The sequence below is a fragment of the Gymnoscopelus microlampas genome (assembly GCF_963454915.1).
Source record: "Gymnoscopelus microlampas genome assembly, chromosome: 11".
NCBI lineage: Eukaryota > Metazoa > Chordata > Actinopteri > Myctophiformes > Myctophidae > Gymnoscopelus > Gymnoscopelus microlampas.
The window spans coordinates 30,178,326-30,202,429 of NC_139948.1; the positions used below are offsets into that span (position 1 = coordinate 30,178,326).

The window sequence follows — 24,104 nt, forward strand, 5'->3', positions numbered from 1 at the left end:
GGTTGAGATGGTTTACTAATCTATAATAATGCTCCAAGCCTCCCACTTCACAGTGATACCATACCATCACACAGAAACATAACCATGGTTGACGCTCGTCTGACAGAGACCTACCATTCTTATGCTGAGCATAAGAATTTAAATCTAATTCAACATTAAAGTATTAGGACTAATAATAACCAAATATGAAATAGCCTATTTACACTCACTCCTGTGAAGCTTACCAGACCATGTTGGGAAGCATTTCTGTACAAGGGTCAATTAACCTTGATGGCAAGCCAATCGTGGTCTGGAATGAATGAATGTTGAATTGTAGTCAATTATTTTTTACATTTTGGTGTTGCCAATTCGTTTGAGTGTTTTTAATTTCATTTAAAACAAGTGGCTAAATTAAGGTTGACAGTGACAATTTATAATCAATGCAACCTACATCTTTAATAGGTTGCTATAGTAAGAGCTAGACTAGCCTACTCATGGCACATGTGCAGTACTGACCTATTGCTTTCATTCCTCAATTACTTAAATCCGGTTATCTTTCTTCATATTTCAACTTCTCTCCATTTCCAAGTCTGCACAGGAAACCACTTTAGCTGCAGGTGCAATTTCCGTGACTTAATTATGACCCTGACAGTGGAGAGGAACAGCAGTTTCCTCTAAACTCTACATAGCATTACATGTAATTTAGTACATATGTTGCTCCATCATTGCATGAAATCAGCAAAGGAATCTTGCAGTTTATTTAAAAAATAGTTTAATGCACCATTAATAAAGGGTCCAACGCATTAATACAAGAGAAATATTGCAAATAATATTAAAATAATAATCAAATTAAAAGAAAACAATAAAAAATAACTGACTGGAAGGTATGTACATATTTCCTCCTCATGGGCAAAGAGGAAAAGGAACAACATATTTACAGCTCAGAATCAGTGTGTTTCTACGAGAAACAAACACCTCTACAATATGTACATTTATTTCTTTGAACTTTTTTCTTCCTTTTATCCTGTAGTAAAGAGGGCTGGGTTTGTACAGAGAGGCTTTCATTACAACAAGAAATATCTTACACAGCTTCTTGTTCAAATGGGTGGAAGGGGGTACAAAATCATAAGTGTTTTGTTAGTTAAAAATTCGGAGCAAATAAACAAAAAAAGATATTGTAAAACTTGGGGACGGTGGTATGCATGAGGGCTGAGAAATGAACTATGACAACACAAAGTCAGGACACACCCCCTGCCTGTATCTCAACAAAACAAGGTCGGGACACAACTTCTGTCTGAGGCTCACCAGAAAAATGAGAGACTATTACAAAGCGGGCACACACACAAAGCTCACATTCCAAACTGTAAGCAATACATTTGCTCTGAAGTAAACCGATTCTGATGGGAGGGATGTTTTCATTACTGCCCATGAAAATGGGTAAGCTTGAAATACAGCATTTCTGAAGACTTTTTTGTTTTGTTTAAGTAGATCAGCAAAAAAACAGACCTATAAATTGTCCTGAAATGGCATAATCCAATGCGTGTGGCTTTAAAAACATTTAGATCACACTTAGTGACTAGGTTAAACAACACTGACCGCAGTCTGGGGTCTGCAGGGAGTTTGGTTGAAATCTTCGCCTAAAATGGATAAATGTTTTCCCTGACTGTCAAAGCAATTATCCAAAATCAGCTGGTTTAAAAGAAAGATACAGAAAGTAACAGTAAATCATGCACACAGACAAGGGGGGCAGGAGTATTTCAAACATCTTGGTCCTACAGTTTTCCCTCACATATACCTGCGATGATAGGGTCACTAGGGTCCATGTGGTTTAAGAGCATCAAACTGGAGGAAAAGTAAAAAGAAAAAACAAACACACACACACGGCAGATGATTAATTGTGCTAATCTTGCAGACTAAAACTTGACAGGGTTGAAAACAAATATGAATAGGTCTTCAGTTTCATCCAAACATTGGGTTGTGGCAAAAGTATTGTGTCCCGCACAGTGGCAGAGAGGGACACACTATAGTTTTATGGGACTTATTTTACTGTAAGATACTTACAGCTAATGTAACTAAACAACACTAACAACAATATTAATATATAATACCATTAAATGAAAAAAATAAAAATAAAAGCTCCAAAACCAATCTTCATACTTGGACATCTTGCATAAATGAAGACCAATTAAATCGATCAAGTTTGTTTCGCTAAAACTGTGCCCAGAACCGGGCACCATTAAAAACCCTGAACTTTATTTGCGGTTCCTGTGCGTGTGGATCTGTGTGAGCAGAGGGTTGCCATCAGCAAAGCGGTATGCGAGGTGCCGGCGAACAAACGGAACCAGTGTTCCATTGTTTACTTTGAAAAGGTTGTTGACTTGTTTGAACAAAAAACAAAGGAACAAAAATAACAAACCCAGACTTCTCATGCCTGACTGCCTGGAACTGCTGGTCAGCACATCCTATTCTATTCAATCCAACAATACTGCTACAGAACAGCTTAATGGTGATTGAGAGAACCCTCTAATGACCGGCCCTCCAGGGTCCAGAGCTCCCTCAAGTAATGGCCCATGAAGTTGCCAAGAACATGTAAAGTGTGCGTGAAAAGTGCAAGTGTGTGCGTCTAGGTTTCCTGGATACAATAAGGACAGCTGTGGGGCCACCTGGAGGAAGAAAACGGGATGGGGGATAATGACCGCCGTCTTTTCGAGTTACACTCTGAGGTGGGAGGGGCCTGGTTGGACACTCTGCATCCCATCGATATGTGAAGAACAGAGGGGTAGAGCAGTGCTTAGTTGAGCGTCCCACGGCAGTTCTCGGTTCCACACAGGCAGGGGATTTTGTTCTCTTCCAGGGGAAATTTGTAGTCGTAGGTTATCTCTTCGTTGACCGCAATGGCCTGCTTCGAGTAGATCACAATCTTCTTTTGGGACTCTATGGTGATGACCTTAGCGTAGCAGTTTGGCTAGGAAAGGGGAAAGTATGACAGTAGTGATTAATGATGGCTCGAGAAGTGAATCACCAAAAAGCATGTTAACAACAGAGGGCTGGGATTTATGGCCTCATCATATTCTCCATATTCTCCAAATAACTGCAGATCAGGGATGCAAACAATTGCTAAAAAAAACAAATTAACAAAAAAGGTAATGGCATTAGGTAACATAAACCTCTCATATTTACAGTAAGGTTACTTCTTACAGTCTTTTCTAGCCGACTACACATCGTGTGGACGTGTGCGTATTATCCTTGGATCTGAATATAATTGCGAAGTCATTTTGATGATTGCCAAGTTGTCAAATGCCACATTGTTTATGGGCTGGTACGTAGGCCTATTGTCAATTATTGTATAACTGAAAAGGCTGAAGGATTGGAAAAGCCTGATTGAGGTGGAACATAATGGCCCACTTCCAGCAACAATATCAATGGTATGACTGCAACTTCATCAGTTCTATAAATGCCAGACACACCCTGGTCCAGTTCAAAGTTGTGCACAGACTACACTATTCAAAGTCAAGGCTTCATGCCATATATCCCAATACCTCTCCCTTATGTGATAAGTGCAAGCAGGAGACCGGCACACTTGCTCACCAGTTCTGGTTCTGCTCTAAACACATTTTGGTCACTTATTTTTGATTATATTTCAAAGGCTTTCAATAAAAACATTGAGCCCGATCCACTGCTGGCTATGTTTGGATTTGTGGCATTCAATCTTGTAAATATGTAGATAACTTGTTTGGCCTTTCTCCTGTTCTCTTGTCTGATCTCCTTCCCACTTACCCCCCTTCTTCTTCTCCCTCCCCCCCTCTTCCTTCTATGGAAATTAACGTTGCGATGGGAATGATGTAAAAAAACGAATTTCACCCACTTTTTTACCTTGTAAACCTGTGATGTGACAATAAAACTGATTCTTCTTCTTATTCATTCTTCCCTCTATTAAATCATTTGAGGGTCAAGCCATCTCTTTGTGCACACTGCTGGCCAAACGTTTAATTTTGCAACAATGGAAATCTGAATCCAGTCCTCTGTCCCAGCAGTGGCTTAGAGACTTGGGCAATGTTCTACATATGGTGAGAATTCGGTATACAATCATCAAAAAAGAACAGGTCTTTCTGAAATTATGGCAACCCCTGTTGGATAGGTGGTCGGTCTCCTGCGACGGAGCCCGTGCTCGAGGTGACCCCTCAAGTGTTTGAGAACGGTGTGGGTTGACCTTTCTCTGTGCCTTGTTTGTATAATACATGCTGTCATGTCATCTACTCGGATACTCTTTTGGCTGAGTTTTATTTTCTTTTTCTCAGGTTTTGCTTTTGTCTTCTTTTTTTCCCTCTCCTTTTTCCACTTTTTGCCCTCTTTTCTGTACTTTTTAATACCATGTAATTTACTTTCTTGTGAGGGTTGGGAGGGGGGTTTGTGTTTGTCTTGTGCGTTTGTTTTTTTCACAGAAAATTTGAAGCGTTCCGTCATTGTTTATCCTCCTGTAAAACTGACTTCAATAAAAATGTGTGAAAATAAAAAAAATGACTGCAACTTCATAGCTAGCTAACGTAAAACTAAGCACTCAAGTTATGACATGACCTAGAAGGACAGCTAATATGTCAAAACAATGTATCTCTCCCTTTGTGTATATCTACAGAGAGAGAAAGAGGTATATGGATACTACAGAGAGAGAGAGAGAGAGAAAGAGGTATATGGATAGTGTGTTTAAAATGCAGCTGCACAAACAAGATCAGGGATCTCACACAATGTTTGGGAAGGGGGAGGGGGTGGAGGGAAGCCGGGAAGGGGGGGTGAAAATGGTCACTGCACATAATCCTACGGCTGGGGTGGCACCTGTCAGCAGGGAGTGTGGGGGCGTGAAGAGCAGAACGAAGACTCTACGTCTTCCCAGTGGGGGCTCCTCACTGGCAGGTGAGTCAGTATGATACAACAGCAGTGACAAGAAGGAAATGTGCGTGGGGAGGAATAATTGGCATCACGACTAAATTGGGGAGAAAATGCTCTAACCATGCACGCAGCCCACCCATCTGACCACTTAAAATGGCAGCCAATAAGTAGTCTTAAGTTTTCAAACGCTTGTTTCGATTTCGAAGTGGGCCCTGATCCAGAAAAACTGCTGATCTAAAAAAGACCATTACTGCATCAAAAGTAACATACTCAAAATCAACAATTGGCCAAATTGTCAAATAATATCAGAAAGAGGCAAAGATTTTGAAAATAGCAGATCTACAAGCGTTGTGAGCTTGTAGATCTGCTATTTTCACAATACTTATCTGTGGAATCGAGTCAAACTAAATTGAATGCCTCCACAATACAATTGTACAATTCTCAATGCTTATCAGGATGGGGGGTCCCCAGTTCAAATATGATTATTTTGGGTGGGTCATGGCCTAAAAAGGTTGAGAACCACTAGATGATTCACATAAGGCAGCTAAGTTGAAATCAATAGAGTAACATTTGCCAAAAAGAGTTGTTTGCATCGCTGGAGACAATGTTGGTTGAGTAAGCTTCCAGTGTGACGGTGTGGCAGACTCACAGTGCAGCAGTGGTTGATGAAACGTGCCAAGTTGCCACACTTTGTAGCATCAATGATGGTGTCATGGTCCACGCGGAATAAGTAACTGCTCCCTATTCCCTGCTGGGCATAACGCTTCTCTCGATTGTCAGCCACCATCTAGAGAAGACGGAGAAACAAGCATACAGTCCATTAGCACCGTCACTAAAATAACACATCTGAGGATAAATATGGCCACTGCCACTGTACAGTATCATCAGCAATACTACACAGGTCTTTTGTTCAGGAAAATATCTGAAACACTGACTGAAACACTTTTTGTGCTGGATATTTGTGTCATATAAACACACATCATTCCAAATCCATACGGCTTTAAATGAGTAGTTAGGTGGAAGCAGTACCTGTCTGATGTTCTGGCCCACATACTCAATGACCATCTCATCAGCCGCGATGGGCTCCATAGCAAACAGACCCCACTCATGGATCCTACTGCGCCCAAAACGAAGCCTCTTCTTACGGAACTGAGCAAACAAGAAAAGACCAATAACATTCAATAACATTTGATCACATGATCAAGCCCATTTGTATGAAAAATAAATACAAAGTAGAATTATCAAAGCATCACTTCTTCTTTGAGCTGCAAGTAAATACATTATCATGCAAGAGAGGTGTTGACATTAGTATCCGGTGTCTGCTCATGGCTGTTGTCTGCCATACCTTGAGCTGGTTGAGTTTGAGCAAGTCAGAGTCCATGACTGCCAGGGTGCCGATAGCAGTGAGGAGGCGCCGCTGCTCAGAGCGTCTCTCTGACAATACCCGGTTAGTGCCCTGAGAAGAGGTAGAAACAGGGGTCATTAACCCAATGAATCGTTATTATCACATGGTTTTTATCTATAAACAGAGGGGACCAAAGTAGCCCTCAGGCAAAAATGTGTCATGTGATGGATGTAAAAGGTTGCTTCGACACTGTTCGATGTGATATAAGGTCTAAAAGAGGAAGATATACAGGAACAGAAAGAGGATACCATTACTTCACTGTATGACAAAAAATATGAAATCATCAGGCTATTATTGGACCAATAATTGGCAAAAAATCACAGAGAATTCTTCAGACAGAAAACGCACAAGCTTATCAGTTAGAAAGAGGCAAATCGAAACTAATATGAGTTCTGCCGTACCGCAATGTCGACGTTCTCCATCTCCTGTATGACCTGCTCAGGTAGGTCCAGATCCAGGTAGACATCTTTCTCCTTGCGGCTGATGGCGTAGTAACCTTCGCTCCTAGCACAGCCAGTCACATGTTGCCGAAGCAGCGCATCAGTGTTCTTTTTCTTACGCCTGGGGTTTGGTAAGTTGGTGAGTGCAGGCCAAAAGGTTAAGGGAAACAGCTCAAGTCGCACAAGTCAAACAAATAACGACATATTTTCGCTGTCGGGCAGAAACCGTGTATGTACATTGTACAAATGCTACTTTTCAGGAAATGGAAAAAGAATCTGGGCTCGAGTAAAATTTGGTTTTATGTTATTTGAGATCAACCTAGGATGAATTAATTCACTCATTATGCCCCCCCTCCCCCAATGTGTTCAGTCCCGTTTTTCAGAAAACATGATTTAGAATCGGCCTCAGGTCTGAATAGGTTTTTTTGTATGGACAGAAATCAGTCATGGCGACAGAGAACTTTAATCCACGTGTGTCACCTGGATAACTGAAAATGCTACAATAAAAATGTAGACAGATGATGATATCCCTATTCAGAAGACATGCCCTCCCTCTTCCCGAAATTTATGAAGCAGTTTTTAGCTGCAACCTCACAGCCGGAACAAACCACTCCATCGGTCAGTCTATCTGTCCAAAATTAAGAACAAACCTTGAGCTGGTCGCACCTTATCACTTATTACGCAGCGGTTTCTTGTAAAACGTTCATAAAGGATATTTGTGTGAGTGACCCAGTGGGTGTCATTGAGCCAGTTCGTACTGTGGTCATCCTGCAAGAGCTTCTCATAGGTAGTTTTGAGCAGCATGAGGTCCTCGTTGTCTAGGCCAGAGTTCCAGATGTCGTACAATATGGTCATCTGCTCAAACTCGCTTCGCAGCTCGAACTTCACGGGAGGAAGTTCAGGCGCAGGGACAGGTTTGGGCCAGCGTTGGTTTGACGTCACACCCGCCTCCTGAAGGAAGAGTCGCTCGCTCTTCCTCACATCCTCGACCAACTCGTCCTCCGTGTCAGAGCTTGACAGCTCTCCGGATTCTAGCTCCTCCACCTCAACCTCCACCTCAGAGTCCTGAACAGAGAAGCTTGTATTACAACAACTGAACAGCGTAACAAGACTCTTGATGATACCTTAAAGAGGGCTCATACCTGAGGCCTGAATCTGAACCCTACATATTTTCTTTGATGTGGGAGACCAGTTTGAGGTTTTGAACCTAAACCAGTTTGAGGTTCAAGTGGGTCCTGAGGCAACCAATTTTATATGTCTTTGAAAGGCACAATGTCATACAAATATGATCATGTGAGTGTTGGATAACATATGCCAAAAATCTCACTTCACTGCATGTGCCAGTGAGTGTTACAGTAAACAGGCCTACTAACTGTAAATGAGTCATCATCAGTCTATTGCAAACAGGGTTTACACGTACAAAGATAAACTCTCATCTCTCAGTGATGTAGGTAGACCACAGCATTGTATTCACTTGTAGACCGTTTATCAACAACACTGTACATATTAATTCAGATACTCACCGTTGGAAGTATGTTAGCAGACCATGTATATATTACTTCTTGTCGACAGCACATACTGTATAACAATTTATATACTTAGTGATGATAAGAATGTTAGTAGACCGTGCATATATCCACCCGTATACTCCTTGTTCATAGACAGAACATACTGTACTGTACATTCATTCATAAATTGATTTATATTTATCGATAGACTGTACATAATATTCATAATGTTCATCGACTCATTCACTCATTTAGAGATCCAGTGCACATATCTAGGACCAGCACCTCACTATTGTATTTTTTATTTATCTTTTATATATTGATCTTAGTCGTTTGGTTCTTGACTCTTACCTGTACATCTGCTGTGTTTCATTCTATGACAAATGCTATGACACCTGAATTTGTCTTTGGTGATCAATAAAGCTTATTTTTGTCTTGCTGACGATATTGCTGCAACATAGGACATATAGACCTACCGTGTGATAAAAAAAAACATCAACCCTACAAACATCCTACTCACATCTAGCTTTCGCTTCCTCTGTTTCTTGCCAGGCCGTTCCTTCTGCTTCTTGGTGTGCTGTATGTCTAGGTTTTCCTTGTCTTTCCTTCTCCTCTTTTTACTCTTGTCCTTTTCGCGGCTGGACCCCTTGTCAACTATGCCCTTTCTCTTGGAGGAGGGTGGAGACAGAACTGTGGCCTTGGCTGTGTCACCAGCCTCGCACAGCACATCCATCCCAGATAAGTAGTCCCCTGTGTCTCTCCTGGAGGGCTGCGCCTCCCCAATGACCTCTTCAGGCGCTTCAAGCACCCCAGACATAGAGTTTAGGTCTGCAGGGAGCAGGACAGAAGAGTCCTGCTTGGAGGAAGTCCTCTTTGGGACTGGGGCAAGCAGGACAGGGGGTTTGGAGTAGTTGTGTTCCATGAACACCGTTACGCCCTCTGGGTTCATGACCAGGGCCAGCGGCACCGGAGAAAGGAAAAGGTCCTCGTCCATCTTCTGTTCCTCTGCCTCGTCCGACGTCTCCGTCTCCTCAGAGTCTCCGGCGTCGGGGTCCATCTTCAGGGCCACGTCAGCCAGCACGGACAAGTCTGCGGTGGGGGCCGAGGCCAGCTGCAGGAGGCTGGAGGCCCCGAGCTGCTCCCTGAGTCTCAGCCTCTGCTCGCCCTCGTCCTCGTCCTCCTCTTCCTCTTTGGGAGTGGACAGGCTGGTGGTACGAGGTCTGCCTCTGGGCCGCTTGGCAGCAGGTGTTGGGGGAGGAGGGGGGGCTTCCTCGAAGGCCATCCTGCACATGGAGGCATGGTCCAAGGGAAGATTCTGCACAGTGCGGCACACCATAATGGGAGGGGCAGGGGCTGGAGCAGGAGATTTGGGGGAGTCTTTGCCGACGCCCCGTTTGCCAGGGGATTTGGGTTGGGTGGTCTGCAGAGACATGGGAGGGATGGGACTCTTTTTGGACTCGTCGGAGAACTGGGCACGTCCAGGCGAGGGCACAATGAGGGCATTTCCCTCGCCTGGTTTGGAAGCAAAGGGGAGCAGCTGAATGCCTTGGCTGGGCTGAGCTGAGGGGGGTGTAAGGGTAATAGGGACGGGGGAATCTGGAGGTTTGGTGGGTGACAGGAGGGGAGACTCGGCGGCTGGCACAGAGAGAACTGGAGACAGCGGCAGAGCGGGCACGGGCATTTTGACGTCGCTGTCTTCGGTTGAGAAAGAGACAGTCTTCCTGCGTTTCTTGAGAGGGGGCACAAGAACAATGGGAGAGGAAGGGCGCGGATAAGTGGGAGAAGGAGGGCGCTTGGTGGGTACTGGTGCTGCATTTGCTTTGCTGTCCTCCGTTTCCCCTGAAACAGAGAGATAGAAAAGCTTCAGAGAATTGCTTGAACTAACTGCTTTCCTGTGTAGCAAAAATTCTGAATTATTTCAGCATTGTTGGCGTCCTTAATAGAATCTCTAACCCACCTGATTTGACCACTGCTTTTGTAACAGCAGCTGCAGCTCTTTCCCTGAGAGAACAGTAAACAAGTAAAAAAGTATTTCATTATGGACACAAGTAAAGAGAAGCAACCAATGAGGAAATAACTACAACAAATATTTGACGAGAGGGTATTTGTGTGGACGGACTGTGATCAGCTGGTGAGGTGCTTTCACTTTAACGAAGGACCTGTATCCATACCTCCCGTCCTCTTTCTCGACTGCGCTGTCCATGGTCGACTCATCCATGGTATCAAGCCCTTCACTCTCGACCCGCTCCCCCTCCTCGTCATCCTCGTCCTCAGAGGAGGAGGAAGATGAGGACGTCGAAGACAAAGAGCCATCAGAGGATGACGTTAGGCTCTCATCGTCGCTGTCAGCACTAAGGGCGTCATCTGAAAATAAAATCAATCAATAAGAATACATTTTTACATGATCATAACACTAAAGCTGCAAACCACAGGTCAAGAGAAGTGGAGTAACTCAGCTGACATTTAAGAACAATAAAAGTGATTTACCATCAGAATCCTTCAAGCTTTCTTCATCCTCCTACAAAAACAAATATTGGATGAATACAGAGCACAACAATGGTAAATGCTGCCATCTAGCCAACAACAAGAGAAAACACAGGCATTTTAAATGGGTATCACATTTTTTCAGCTCACTACACCCAACTTAAGCTCTGTTATGTCAGTCTTTTCTCATCTCGACGTTCTGATGAAATCAGAACATGTTTAATATTATCGGAAGTCTTTAGTCTTGGTGCATGCTCATGTGAATGATGTGAACAATGTTACATTTTACATAATCTGCTCTATGCAAAATATTTAGTTTGTAACAAAAAAATAAGAGTGGAAATTTTTTTTTCTTTCTTTTAGGTATTCATTAGCATCCGAGATGTTCAGAGGATAACAAGACAGCAAAACTTAACTAGGACAGTAGTCCTCTTCTTAACTGTCTGATAGAAGGTTGTGACTTGTATTGAGTGCAGCCCATGGTACAGGCATGCAAACTGGTTAGGGTGAAAAAGGCGGAAATTATGCATGAGCAAGGAAGACAGATCCGCTAGAGGGGACTGGGGGTATGTTCGCTCTGGGTAGAAGGCGACTGGCTACACTTTATCATGTGACATCATACAATTAATTTCTGTGAATGACGTCATGTCGGTTTTGCAATGTGCTTGCAAAGCATGGCTGCCCTTGTGTTTGCATAGTTCATAGGGGACGTGGAAGGGCACATGAAGGGTGGGTGGACGGACCAGGGGCCTTAAATGGTTTATCACACTCTTTTAGACAGACCGATTTCTGTGTTGCACCCAGGTCCCCCCTATCTGAAAATTGTCACAAATGGCCTCTACATTGCCATACACGCTGAGGAAGGCTTGATGCCGAAACGCGTCCGTGTATGCTGTCTGCGCCTCTATGAATTAAAAGTACCAGAAGGACTAAGGAGTGCTGGCTATTATTTTCTTATTGTGACTCTTTGTGAGCCGTGCACCCGCCAAATTGCACTTATACAGACTGAGTGTGCTCGGTTTGTTTCTACTTTTATCTCTCTCTGATGCCAGCTCACATGCCAACACATACCTTTTCAGTGGAGGAGCCATCTGAAGTTTCCTCTCCTTCGCTGTCCAGCTCCCAGGGTTTACGAGTTCTCGGCTTCTTTTTCCTCCTCTTGCTGTCCCTCTCTTTGCCCTGTCTGTCTCCCTCTGACCGTCTGTCTTCTGCCCCTGGAAATAATAAGAAAAATAAATAAATAATAAAGAATTAAGTCTTAAGAAACCCACAAGAGGCCTACCACACTGTCCTTCGTGATATAAACATAGCTCAAACCTTCATCATCCTCGTCTGGCGGGGTAGAGGGTCGCGGCCGTTTCATGTCTCCCTCTGCAAACTCCTGAGGCTCTTTCCTCTTCACCTGGAGCACCAGAAACAACATTTTTTCATTGTATTTTAATGCTCCAGTAATTGGTGATGTAGTCATAGTACAGTAGTATCACCCCTTGCTGTCCTTTAATACACTTTCTGCACTGGAACTTTAAACTTCAAATAATGGGATTCACATATGACATGGTATTTATTGGCACTTAACTGCCTGGGTGCTTCAGGAGGGAACATTAACAATGTATGTTTCACTAAATGGCAATTCAAATTCTTCTGAACACATGGTATCCATTTTGGTATCAGCAGTATAATTTAATACTTTTTAAATTTAGTATTTGTTAAATGTTATTGGCAATCCATAATAGTCGCTCTATTTATTTTGTTTGCTTTTCAAAACAGTGCTCTAGAAAAGGGGTGGCATTTACCTGCATCTTTCCTTGGCCTTGTCTCTACATGCTCACTGATTTTAGCTTAGTCTTCTCACAATTAATATCTGCATCTCCATCACTTGACTCCTGTTCTGCTTCTGAATCCATTCAGCCTTTCCCTCTTATTTCTGTAGATCTTCAATCAGCCTCTCCTGTGATTTCATCTTTTGGAGACGGTCATTATACCGATCGCCTAGTAACCCAACAGCGGAAATCCGTGCTGCGTTCAATTTAGTCAGAATGACACAATTAAGTTAAGTACAACGACAAAAGGGCCTTCGGTGACTACTAGCGTGCATTAACCAGGTTAATCCACACTAGTTGTCAAGTAACCCGTTGTTGACTTAACATTTAGCAGGGAGGTGTGGCATCATTCCGCCTAATATACTAATTATAATAGAAGTTGTAAACTAACTAACTGGCTGGGGAGTGATATCGATCAGGGTTTGTAGGTTTGTGATTAAGGTTCAAAATGTCCTTTTAACTAAACTCATTTTTTTTTGTTGAAATATCGGTCAATATCTTATTGACATGCAAAACCTGTTAGATGGACATGGTATGAATTCAAAAGGCTGACTACCAGCAATTGAATTCTGTCTCCTGCCTTACAATCATGTAATGTCTGCAACCGGCAAGTGTGACATCGGCTGATTTTTCACTGCCAGGCCAAGAAAAAGAAAAGAGGGTGAGGGAGCCTAGGCAAGTGGTTTTATTAACTTACTATTGATAGCCAACAATTGAACAGGGTGGCTGCGCCATTGTTAAGTGGCGTACATACGGAGATGGGGATTGACGTACGTCGGGGGTGAGGAACTGGTACGTTCTTTACGTCAGTGCATTCAGTGCATTCATAGTTTGACACGTTTCTTATGCGTTATTAGTGCCACAAGAGGCTATTCATCCTCCGCAGGGAAGCAGTGAACGTACGTCAGGTACGGATGACAGGACGGATGACATAATCGACGGACAAACCCCCCATCCCCCCTCCCCTTTTTGGTCTCCCCCTCCGTTCCTTATGCTTACTTAAGGGTCTTACGTCGAGTATGAATAGGGCATTAGATTCTACCTTGAAAGATGGCAGCCGTAGTGCTCCTCGCAGAGAGAAGCCCTCCATGCCCCCACTCTTTGCCCAGTCTACCAGAGACACAAGAGGCTCGCGGGGACGGCTGGCCTTCTCCTCTTTCTTCTCATCGTCCCGCAAGGCAGATACACCCCTCACCATTGTCTGGAAAGGCTAGGAGCAAAAGGTCACAAATCAATCAAATACTTCCAGTCTTATGACAGCTATGTTGTATGTTAGTTTGTTCTAACTCCAAGCTACAAGTGTGGTAATGGCCCACTGAGATATTATCCATGTATTGTCTTATATATTACATTGTGCAAGGAAACTTAAAAATAAATATAAAAAAGTTATCCGTGTGTGGAAAAAATATTATATTGAGGAAAACAATATAATTTCCATTATAACATTTCCTTCCTCACTAACCTTGGCTTTGGTCTCCTTCCTCTCCCACCATTCGTCAAAAGTGGCAAAGGCAATATTCTCCACCATCTTGCGGTTCAGGTCCCTCTGCATGATGTTCTTCATCTCCTGGATCAGAGTGGACAGAGCCATCTGCACTGTGGCCTCGTGGGGGTTCTCAGGCAGCATGGGCAACTGCTCACCTGGAGCCCTGTACTGATCTCCTTCACCAGGTGGCATGGTGCCGTAGCCAGGCGGGGGCATGTAAGAAGGATAATGTGGGGGTAAGACATGCGGGGGCCAACCAGTGTGGGGGGGTGGGATGCCGTGGTGGGGAGGTGGCGGGATCTGTGCGCCATGAGGGTCGGAGTAGGCGTAGGACATGTGCGGGGGCATGTAACGATGGTCCTGGTCATAGTGGCCGGCAGCCCCACCCCCCTCTTGGTCCATGTAAGGGTGGTGCGTGTGGGGCGGAGGCATCGAGTGGAGGTGGTAGGAGTCGCCGTAGTCCGCCGGGACGGCCTCGCCCGCTTCGCCGTTGGGCGCCGCCATGCGGAGCTGGTGAAGGCGGCTTAGCATCTGCGTCTGCATCTGGAAGGACATGGGGGCACCGCCGCTGTACTGGTTCATGAGCTCCAGGGAGGTGGCGTAGTCGTACATGTGGTGGGGCATGGGAGGCGGATACTCGGGGTGTAGCTCCATGTGTGGCAGTGGGGGCTGGAGAGAGTAACCAGGGGGCGGTGGAGGGGGTAGGTGAGGGGGGTAGGAGGGTATGGGCGGGTGCATGGAGGTACCAAAGTGCTGCGTGGAGTCAGAGATGGGTGCGGGTGAAGATGAGGGGTCTGTCGTTTGCAAAGATATGGCCGCCTGGGACATGGAAGGGGAAGAGGTAGAGGAGGCTGAGGGCTGATGGGTGGTCACCGTCGTTATGGTGTTCTCCTCCTCCTCATCGGAGATCTCCATGTCTTCCCCAGAGGAACGAGGGGACGACTGTAAGGAAACATATTTTGAGCACTTGTGGAGAAGGAAAACAGCTGAAGCTAGACAATATCAACGGATGAGAAAACATTATTCTGCTTCCGCACACTGAAATGAAAACTCCCTTTTAGTGCTGCACAATTAATCGAAAAAAGATTGTGATCTCGATTCAGACACCTATGCGCAATCTCGATTTTTTTTTTTTTTAATATTTTTATATTTACAAGAGAATCGTGTGAGAATCGTGATCTCTATTCTTATGGAGGAAAATCGTGATTCACATTTGAGCAAGAATCGTGCAGCACTACTTTATTGGTAATGTTTTGACCCGAAATGGTCTTTCTCGGGCAAACAGATTCTTGGTTGAAATGTTGCAAATAAAAAGGGAGCTTAATTTCAAACTATGGATGTGTTTTCTCATCCTTTCATTTATTGAATTCCTTTCCAGGACCTAGCCTACTGAGGTTTTAGATATGCACACCACTAACATCCTTCCCGTCACTAACCTGCTAGGCTCCATAGCCCTATTTTCTGATTCCAACCTGATCCAATACTGCCCTACTCAGGCAAACAGCAGTAACTACTTGCTGACCATTATAAATATTAAAAAGGTCAAGGTTTACTACTGTTTGGCCTACTGTCATAACATAACATTACATAACCATAAATGTCTCAATTGTTTTATGTGTACACCTGGCCAAACAAGTATCAGTATAACATCTATATATATATATATAACATATCGTCTTGGGAGTAATAAAGTTAAATAAAGAACAATGAAGTACAATCAGCCACTGTGGCCGATTGAACTGGTTTGGTTGCCTGACACATTCTGGGTTGGTTGCCTGACATATTCTCATCACGTACACCTCACATACACCATTCATGACTTGAGTTTTGGTTCCTACCTGACTCTGTCCATTGTAAGGTGGTGTGTGTGCCCCCGTTCTGCTCCGTAGGTCACTAGAGCCAGCCAGGGGAGCTTCCTCCTTAGAAGCTTGAGGAATCTCTGAGGCAGGGACATGGTGAGAATAAGTAGAGGAGGATGGTGTGGCTGGAGCAATTACAGTGGGACTCTTCCTCCCATCTCCATCCTTTCCTTGTTTCCTCCCTCTGCGTCCATCTCTGTCCCGTTCTCCTTTCCGCCTCTGCTGGTCTTTATCCCCATCCTCGCCCCTCTGGCTCCCGCTCGTGTGCTCTCCCGCCCCGTCTACAGGGCCTCCCACTCGCTCTCCTCCATCGCCGCCTGCTGCCTTGCCCCTCTGCCTCTCCTCCTTCCGGTCCTCCTCTTCCTCCTCGTCCGAAGCGAGGAAGGAGAACTTGGCCTTCTGCTCCTTCAAGAGCATCTCAATGCGAGAGTCCAGGCTGCTGCTGTGGTAGACAAACGGCAGGCTCTCATTGGTGGAGTCTGGCTCCGGGGAGGAGGAGTCCCGTTGTGGTGGCGGAGGAGACGCAGAGGCAGGGACGGTGGAGGAGGGGAGGTGGTGTGGTAAGGACGTAGAGGAAGGAGAGGTAGAGGAGGAAGCAATGGAGGAATGGGGCGGTGAGGAGGAGGGTGGGGGGGTCTTCGGGGGAGCAGGCGGGGTGCTGGGACGGCGTTTGGGCTTGGTCCACTGCTCCTCCCGTGCCGGGCTATCCTGGCCAAAGTCCATGGCTCCAAGTGTCTCGGCCACAGCCGCTGCTATGACAGAGGCTGGCGGGAGCGGGGGCGGAGGCGGGGGAGGAGGCGGAGGCAGGGCGCTGTGGTGAGCCGTGTGATAGTCCTTGTCCCCACCGGCCCCAGAATGAGAGCCCCGCTCCCCGGGGCCGGCGCCTCCGAGGCGATTGGACGCAGGCGCTTCGTGGGGAGGCGGCGGAGCTGCAGGCTCTTTAGACGACAGGGGAGGAGACATGCTGTTCGAAGAGGAGCGGTGCGAGTTAGAATTGTACCTGGGGTCTGAACTGTTGGAGTAGTCACTGTCTCTATCCCGGTCCCTGTCCCTGTCATGGCTGCTGCGTCTCCGGCTGCTGCTGTGGTGGTTGTGGGAGTGGTGGTGGTTACGGTGCCTCGGGTGGCCGTGGTCCCCGGAGCGCGAGCCGTGACTGTCGCGTCGGTAGCTCCTCTCGTCCCTGCGTTCCGAGTGGTGGTGGGAGTGATGGGACTGGGAGTGGTACTTGGAGGGCGTAGCCGAGTTTGTTTCTTGCTGGTGGTGGTAAGACGACCTCCTGGAGCTGATCCCGGCCCCGGCCCCGGCCCCGTACCGCCCCCCTGATTCTCTGTCCCGTTCCCTCTCTCTGTCCCTGTCTCGGTCTGCCAGCGGGGACTGCTCGTACTGGGAGGCAGGGGGCGGAGGAGGCATCGAGGAGTGGTGCGCCATATGTGGACCGGGCCCTCCGGCATTGGGGTAAGCAGGGTAAGACGGTGGCTCATTTGGACGGTAGGAGGCAGTGGGAGGGTACATGGGGCGACCTCTGTGGTAAACTGAAGATTCCTGTGGATCCTCAGTGTGGCGGGCGATTTTGTATCCCCCAACGGATGATGACACTGTGGAAGAGGACGATGACGAGGGCAGCATGTCCTGGGGAGGGTAGCCACTGCCTAAAGCACCAGCATTGTAGCCAGGGTGTCTAGAAAAAAATAGGAACAGAAAATCAATGTGACAGGGTTGAAATTATTAAAGTCCCTGTCCATATATCACCCGGTGATGTTAAATCTTCAGAAGAATTATCCCAGTTCAATAAATGAATTGAATAAATACATTTTCCGATTGCCTCACGCAGATGACCTAAAAAAGGCGATTATCGCAAAAAGCGACAAGTTTGCATGCCTGATTATGAAATAACCAGCTCAGCCCTAATAATAATAATAATGATCACAACATCTACTGCGTAACATTTACCTGTACATTGAGTGACTAACCTGCCACCAGTGTAAGCCGGGTCTTGTGAGAAAGGAGTCCCGGATCGGGGTGTGTAGGGTGTCCCACCACCCTGGGAGGAGGCAGAGGAGCCTGGAGTGTAGGGCCCCGTCAGAGAGGAGGGGGGCGTGTCCAGACGCTGCTCACTGAAGCCCGTGTCAGTGGAGCAAGGAGTGATGCTCCCAGGTGTGAGGGCCTGCACCCCTGCTGCAGCCACGGGGGCCACAAGGTCACTGGAGAGCCTCCGCCTGATATCTGATGACTGCACAAAATAAAAAGGGAAAACTGAGTCACCAATGTTGCACTATTATTAAAAAATTGTTACGTCCTTGCAGTGTTGATTTCGTTGACTAAAACTAGTCGACTACCTTTTTTTCACTGACAAAAACTAAATAAAAGCTAAATTAAAACTAAGCTATGATGACTAAAATTAAGACTAAATATATTGACAATTTCGTCAATAAATAAAAACTAGACTAAAACATTAGGAAGGGACTAGTAGAGAAGAGATCCAGTAGAGCTAAAAGACAAGTCATTTTATGTTTGGTTGCGCTCGGGTGTTGCGCTCTGAAAATAGCCGATCTACAAGCTCACAACGCGTCGCACTGCGACGCGTTGTGAGCCTGTAGATCGGCTATTTTCAGCATGCAACCAAGAGTAAAATCAGCCATTGCGACGCCATCAAGGCCCGAAACAAAATACATTTTAGTCAACTATATCAACTGTGGATTTAGTCAACTATAATCAACTAAAACTAGAACATTTCAGATGACTAAAACTAAATCAAAATTTGCTGTCAAAAACACCACCAAATTGTAATTTTAAACAGTTGAAATGATTAAAGGGTGGTTATGCGCTAAACTCTACCGTGTCAGGTTGTGTTGGTGGCTGAGGTTGTGGCCGCTCTGTCACAGCCGCCTTGCCACCGAGGGGCACGGTCTGTGGAGTGTAGGAGCCATTCACTAGAAGGTCATAATACTTCTGCCTCTGTTGACCTGGAATTAATAGACAAAGAAAAATAAATAGGAGAGGTTGTAATAACTGCTCACCGTGTACCCTACTTATAGACTTAAGTTACCGTCAAATGAATACATGTCTTGAATGAATAAAACAATATGAAAAGAACACTAGTGAATTTTCTAATCAACAAGTCATCTGTATCATTACAATCTAGGGGTGAGTCAGAACTCAAGAATTGTGGTTAATTCATTCACGGCAGCACCATTTGTTTATTTATTTGTTTGGCGATGTGTGGGGCTCCTCCTTGGCCAACAATATTAGACTGTGGTTGTACTGGGCAGCTCCCATGTGGTAATATATGTGAAACTGTCGGACTGTCCAAGTGTTAATACTGTATGTGTAACTGTATGAGTTCCCAGGAAACCTTCTGTGTTTTGTTTTTTTTTTAAATGTAAGAGAAGATAAACCATTATTGATACCGGAGGTTAATGCAGGTGTCATAGCAGCATGGGAAAAAAAACTTTTTTTTTACCATTCAAAAACTGTAAAACATTTTTTAGTATATTGACATATTTTAATGTTACTTACTATATAATACAGTACTATGCAACTATATGCAACTTTACATGACTGTTATAAACAGCATAAGTATTATTATTAGCATAATTTTGAGTGGACTGAAGGTAGACCTGCTATATCATGAGAGCTGAAAAAGGTTCCGAAATTAAACCCCTGTTGGCTTGATAATCTACCCTGGCAAAAGTAAAGTAGTCAGAGTAAAACAGTTATTTAGTGATATAGCAAACTGCACTTCAATGTTCACACACCTTAACTAACTTTTTCAGAACGAACCTTTTTCCAGTGTGTGTGTGTGTGTGTCTCAAATCTGCAGCCCCGCTGTAAACACGTAGTGGTGTGTTACAAAAATAACTGATCTACAAGCTACCGCCACTTTGCATTGAGGCGTTGCTAGCTTGTAAATTTGGCATGTGACTTCCTCTAAGCTTACGACGGTTCCTTCATCTCTTAATTTCCATTTAAAACTCTGCCTAATTTATAAGATTTAGTAAACTTGCTGACTGTTTCTGGATATACTCGTTTGGACACTCTCGCGGTGAGATTGGTCCTATAAGCACAACATGTTATCTTACCCTACGACAGACACACACACCTGTGTGCGTGCACAGAGACATCATGTACTGTATATATAAGTGGCTGCACCGCTTTATGAAAAAAAGCACTAGGGAGAATCAAGTTATTTCTTGTATGAAACTTAAAACAAATCAGGAAGTTGGCTCCTCATTTTTCAACACACCAGAGTGGCTGCTTAGTCTCTGTAATTTATCAGCCAAAGAAGAAATCTACACGAAATCGGCGAGTGTTAATTTTGTCCCCTGGCAACAGCAGCAAGAATGAAACACAGGAGATGTACAGGTAAAGAGTAAGAGTCAACAACCAAACCAAGATAAATAAGAATAGGTTTTTGACCCTGTAGGCACATACAGTAACCTGTAACCTGAATACAGCATTGTTCTCTCATACCACTCAACAACTTATCTGACCATGAAACTTCCGAGTTGTGCACGTCCATTATTACAGTCAACCATAAACTTCAATTAGGCTAAGCATCCCTTATTGCAAATACTTTGCCAACAATCATTGCTGACTTGATGACATTAGCAGAAGCCATCAAACATGCAGCATATAACAAAATGTAATCTAATTCATACGTTGATAGGCAAGTTCTACAATGAAGACAGATAATGTTTCAGTTAGACTAATGCTTAATTCATGCTTAAGTTATGCTGGCTGCATCTGCAACACATTGTGAGCTTGGTATAGCTTGTATCAGGATCGAAGGCCCTAGAGCAGGGGTCTTCAACAGGTAGTCCGGGACCCCTAAGGGGGCCTCAGAGTTACAACAGGGGGGCCGCCAAATCTTTGAGTGATAGGATCATTTGTTTTACATTAACCACTTGAACCCTAGCATCCCTATTCTGGAGAACTTTAGCCCAAAATAGCCGATCTACAAGCTCACAACGCCTCGCACGTTGGGAGCTTGTAGACCGTCTCTTTTCGGCAAAGAGGTTCGGTATTGAGGGAAAAAAGAGCAGACCAAGTACAAGAGTGAAAGGTCAAGTTTACTAAATATTGACTGTTTAAGTGGTTAAATGTCTGAAAATACAAATTAACATGAATCCAACATATACTGATGACAGTGCTGTCAAACAAGTCTATGAAGCTATCTATGAAGAAGTTTAATATGCTACACAATTGTATACAATACGTAGTGGGGGTCCCTGCTTCATCTATCTCTCATCTAGGGGGTCCTTGGGGTGAAGAACGTTGAAGACCCCTGCCCTTGAGTATTGCTGTGATGGCTGTCAAATCTCAGAATCAAAGTTCCATGAAGTACCAGCATAGATCGTACCTTTGATGTCTAGCTGAGCATGAATAATGTTGCCCATGACCGAGGTGTTGTGCAGGTGCTTGACTGTGTCCTTGGCTCCTCTAGTGCTGGTGAAGAGCACTCTGGCCAGGCCCAAGTGCTTCCTTGTCTTAGGGTGAAACAGGATCTCCATCTCCTCCACCTCACCAAACTTGGCGCACATTTCTGCCAGGAAGGGCTGTTTGATGTTGTCATTGAGTCTAGCAAAGGTCACCTCTTTGAGCGGTATTTGTCCCACATACCATTCATCAAGCTGAAAAGACAGATGAATGATCGATCAATTGATTTATTAACCCATTAAGACCTGGAGGAACATCTGTGTAATTTCTTGACTTGAGCTAAAAAGCATTATTTTACACTTTGGCTATTTTTGAAAAATCATGAAACTGTGTGCAAATCTTTTTAGTATATATTTTTAAAGCGAACATTTTTAACTCAAATCTTTGCTTCTGGGGGTCCCTGGAACAACATATTTTGAGATGGGGGTCCGCGGCCAAATACATATCATTTTGGGGGTCCTTGACATGAAAAGGTTTGAGCACCACTGACATAGAAACACATGTTTTTCAGAAAACTGTTGGGATTTTTGGAGACATGTAGAATCGGCTTCAGGTCTTAATGGGTTAAAAAGAAAAAGGTTTTACAATTGTAAGGCACTTCTGGAGATTTGTGAAAACACTGGCTCATTTTGTTACGCTCACCTTAAACTTGGGCACCGGCAGGGACATCTCTGTGTACCTGGACCAGATTCTACGAGGTCGAGGATCCCGAAGATCTCCCACTGGTGGACACCCAGAGTCCTAGACAAATTGGTTGAAGTTAAGCCTTCAATATTTGTATATGCATACAAAGAGACAAAAACATTAAATGTGTGTGTGGGGATGGGTCCGCTCACTGGAACACTGAAATGCACTCCATCATATCTGTATATTTTCTGTGTAACCCTCCGGATAGCTGGGTCCTGGACAAGCTTGTAGCTCTTCCACTGCAAACTGAGAGCTCTTTGTGTTTCTGCTCCACCGTCTGGATCCATCCTACAACTGAATGCAAAAGTAAACATGATTGGAGATGGGGCAGAAATATGTTTTAATACCGTAGTTATACACGGTGTGAGGATAAGCGATTAGAATACCACAGTCTCCATGATGACAAGTTTAAGCTGCTACGACTACTCTTGTCTGTAGCTCTGTAGATGATACAAGAAGATACGGACATTACGCACGTGATATATAAATGTTATAACGTTTAATATTGTATGTTGTGCATAATTAACACAGTCTTGCGCTACATCACACGAATTAACAAGTCCTTCTATATTGGTCTATGAATGTCGGTTTAAAACATAAAAGAAAACGAGTGTCGTTGCCCTTTACTCTAGTCCAGTGGTGGAAAGTACAATTTTGAGGTATTTTTACTTTACTGAAGTATTTCCAATATTCACTACCTTTACTTCTACTCCACTACATCTCAGAGGCAAATATTGTGCTTTTACTCTACTATAAGTATTTGAAAACGCTAGTTACTTTGTAGATTTAGATTATTATTACAAAACACACCAACCGCTTCAGCCTTAGGCCTTATATATATATATATATATATATATATATATATATATATATATATATATATATATATATATATATATATATATGTGTGTGTGTGTGTGTGTGTGTGTGTGTGTGTGTGTGTGTGTGTGTGTGTGTGTGTGAAATCGCTAATTATATATATGAAACTGCACAATGACTACTTTTACTACTGGTATATTTTGATGCCAATACTTTTGTACTTTTACTCAAATACATTTTGAATACGGGACTTCTACTTGTAACAGAGTATATCTACATTGCAGTATTGATACACTTTTACTTGTAATAAAACATGCGAGTACTTATTCCATCACTGCTCTAGTCTCTACCAGGACGCAGCATGCTGTCAAAACAATGAGCAGCGTTACGTCACGTACCATCGGGCTCAGCTAGCTAAACCTACTAGCGAAAGCTAACAACAAAAACATCACATTGCATAATAAAAACGCAAAGACGCGGGTAAAACCGCGCACACATGAACACAGACCCCGGGGTATTGTGTCTTTGAACCGGTTAGAAGATAAGACTATGTCGGTGCAACGCTGCCTCCTTGGTGTGGCTATAGGAGGGCAAGTTAATGTTAGCTAATATTAGCTCGTGCAGCTAACAAGCAAGTTGGGAGAGAGCAAGCCCTGCAACGCGGATTAACATGAGATCAGTACCATCTGTGGGATCCGCCTCTCTGGGACGATGCACGGGATTATTTGACACACCGTAGCCTAAAAACTGCAACCCCGCGTCTTTCGCACCGATCGCCCGCTCATCCGACAGTAGCAACCGCCGCTAAAGTGTAGCTGCAGCCTCTCTGTAGGCCTGAAGACGGACAAGAAAAACACTGAGCCCGGAGCAGAAAGGGGGGAACCTCCGACTCGAGCCCTGGTCGAAACTGGTCCAATAAAAGGACGCCAATATCATTCCGGTTAACGTTCACCGCGACAATGAGCCTCCGCGTAACTACGAAGCCATTGTTTTCATCTAAAATCACAATATTGTTGCGCGGGCGGCCATCGCGTAACCAACCTGAGAGCCTCGCCTGTTCTCCATCAGTCTGTGAGAATACAGCCTTCGATTCGCTAGCTGCACTTTCTGTGCAAAGCCTACTTTGTCAACATGTCACAATGAATATCTATGCCAACATACGAAGTTGAAAATACGACGTCAAAAAAAATGTACGTCTTCATTTCCCTTACACAAACGTATAGCATTATGTTATACAATATAACCATCAAGGCAATCTTTAACAAATATGAGTGAATCTGCTGATTTAAAACTCCAA

The 24,104-nt window shown here is 44.4% G+C and overlaps 1 protein-coding gene across 3 annotated transcripts; it reads right to left on the reverse strand.

Moving 5' to 3' along the window:
- Positions 1-734: 734 nt before the first annotated feature.
- On the reverse strand, positions 735-23,864 carry setd1a (SET domain containing 1A, histone lysine methyltransferase). 3 transcript variants are annotated; one of them, XM_084071441.1, is made up of 21 exons: positions 23,849-23,864; positions 22,138-22,282; positions 21,944-22,042; positions 21,225-21,495; positions 18,701-18,828; positions 17,836-18,095; positions 15,845-17,543; positions 13,983-14,948; positions 13,563-13,730; positions 12,018-12,102; positions 11,772-11,914; positions 10,704-10,734; positions 10,388-10,580; positions 10,174-10,217; positions 8,737-10,055; positions 7,425-7,773; positions 6,670-6,851; positions 6,209-6,319; positions 5,893-6,012; positions 5,513-5,650; positions 735-2,944 (listed from the first exon to the last, which is right to left on the reverse strand). In XM_084071441.1, exons 2-21 carry the CDS (start codon positions 22,273-22,275, stop codon positions 2,771-2,773), a joined length of 6,618 nt encoding a protein of 2,205 aa, XP_083927567.1. In that variant the 5' UTR covers positions 22,276-22,282; positions 23,849-23,864; the 3' UTR covers positions 735-2,770. The 3 variants fall into 3 exon arrangements, with proteins under 3 accessions (XP_083927567.1, XP_083927566.1, XP_083927568.1); XM_084071440.1 differs by lacking the exon at positions 23,849-23,864 and adding an exon at positions 23,491-23,747; XM_084071442.1 differs by lacking the exons at positions 18,701-18,828; positions 21,225-21,495; positions 21,944-22,042; positions 22,138-22,282; positions 23,849-23,864 and having other exon boundaries at positions 17,816-17,896.
- Positions 23,865-24,104: the final 240 nt, after the last annotated feature.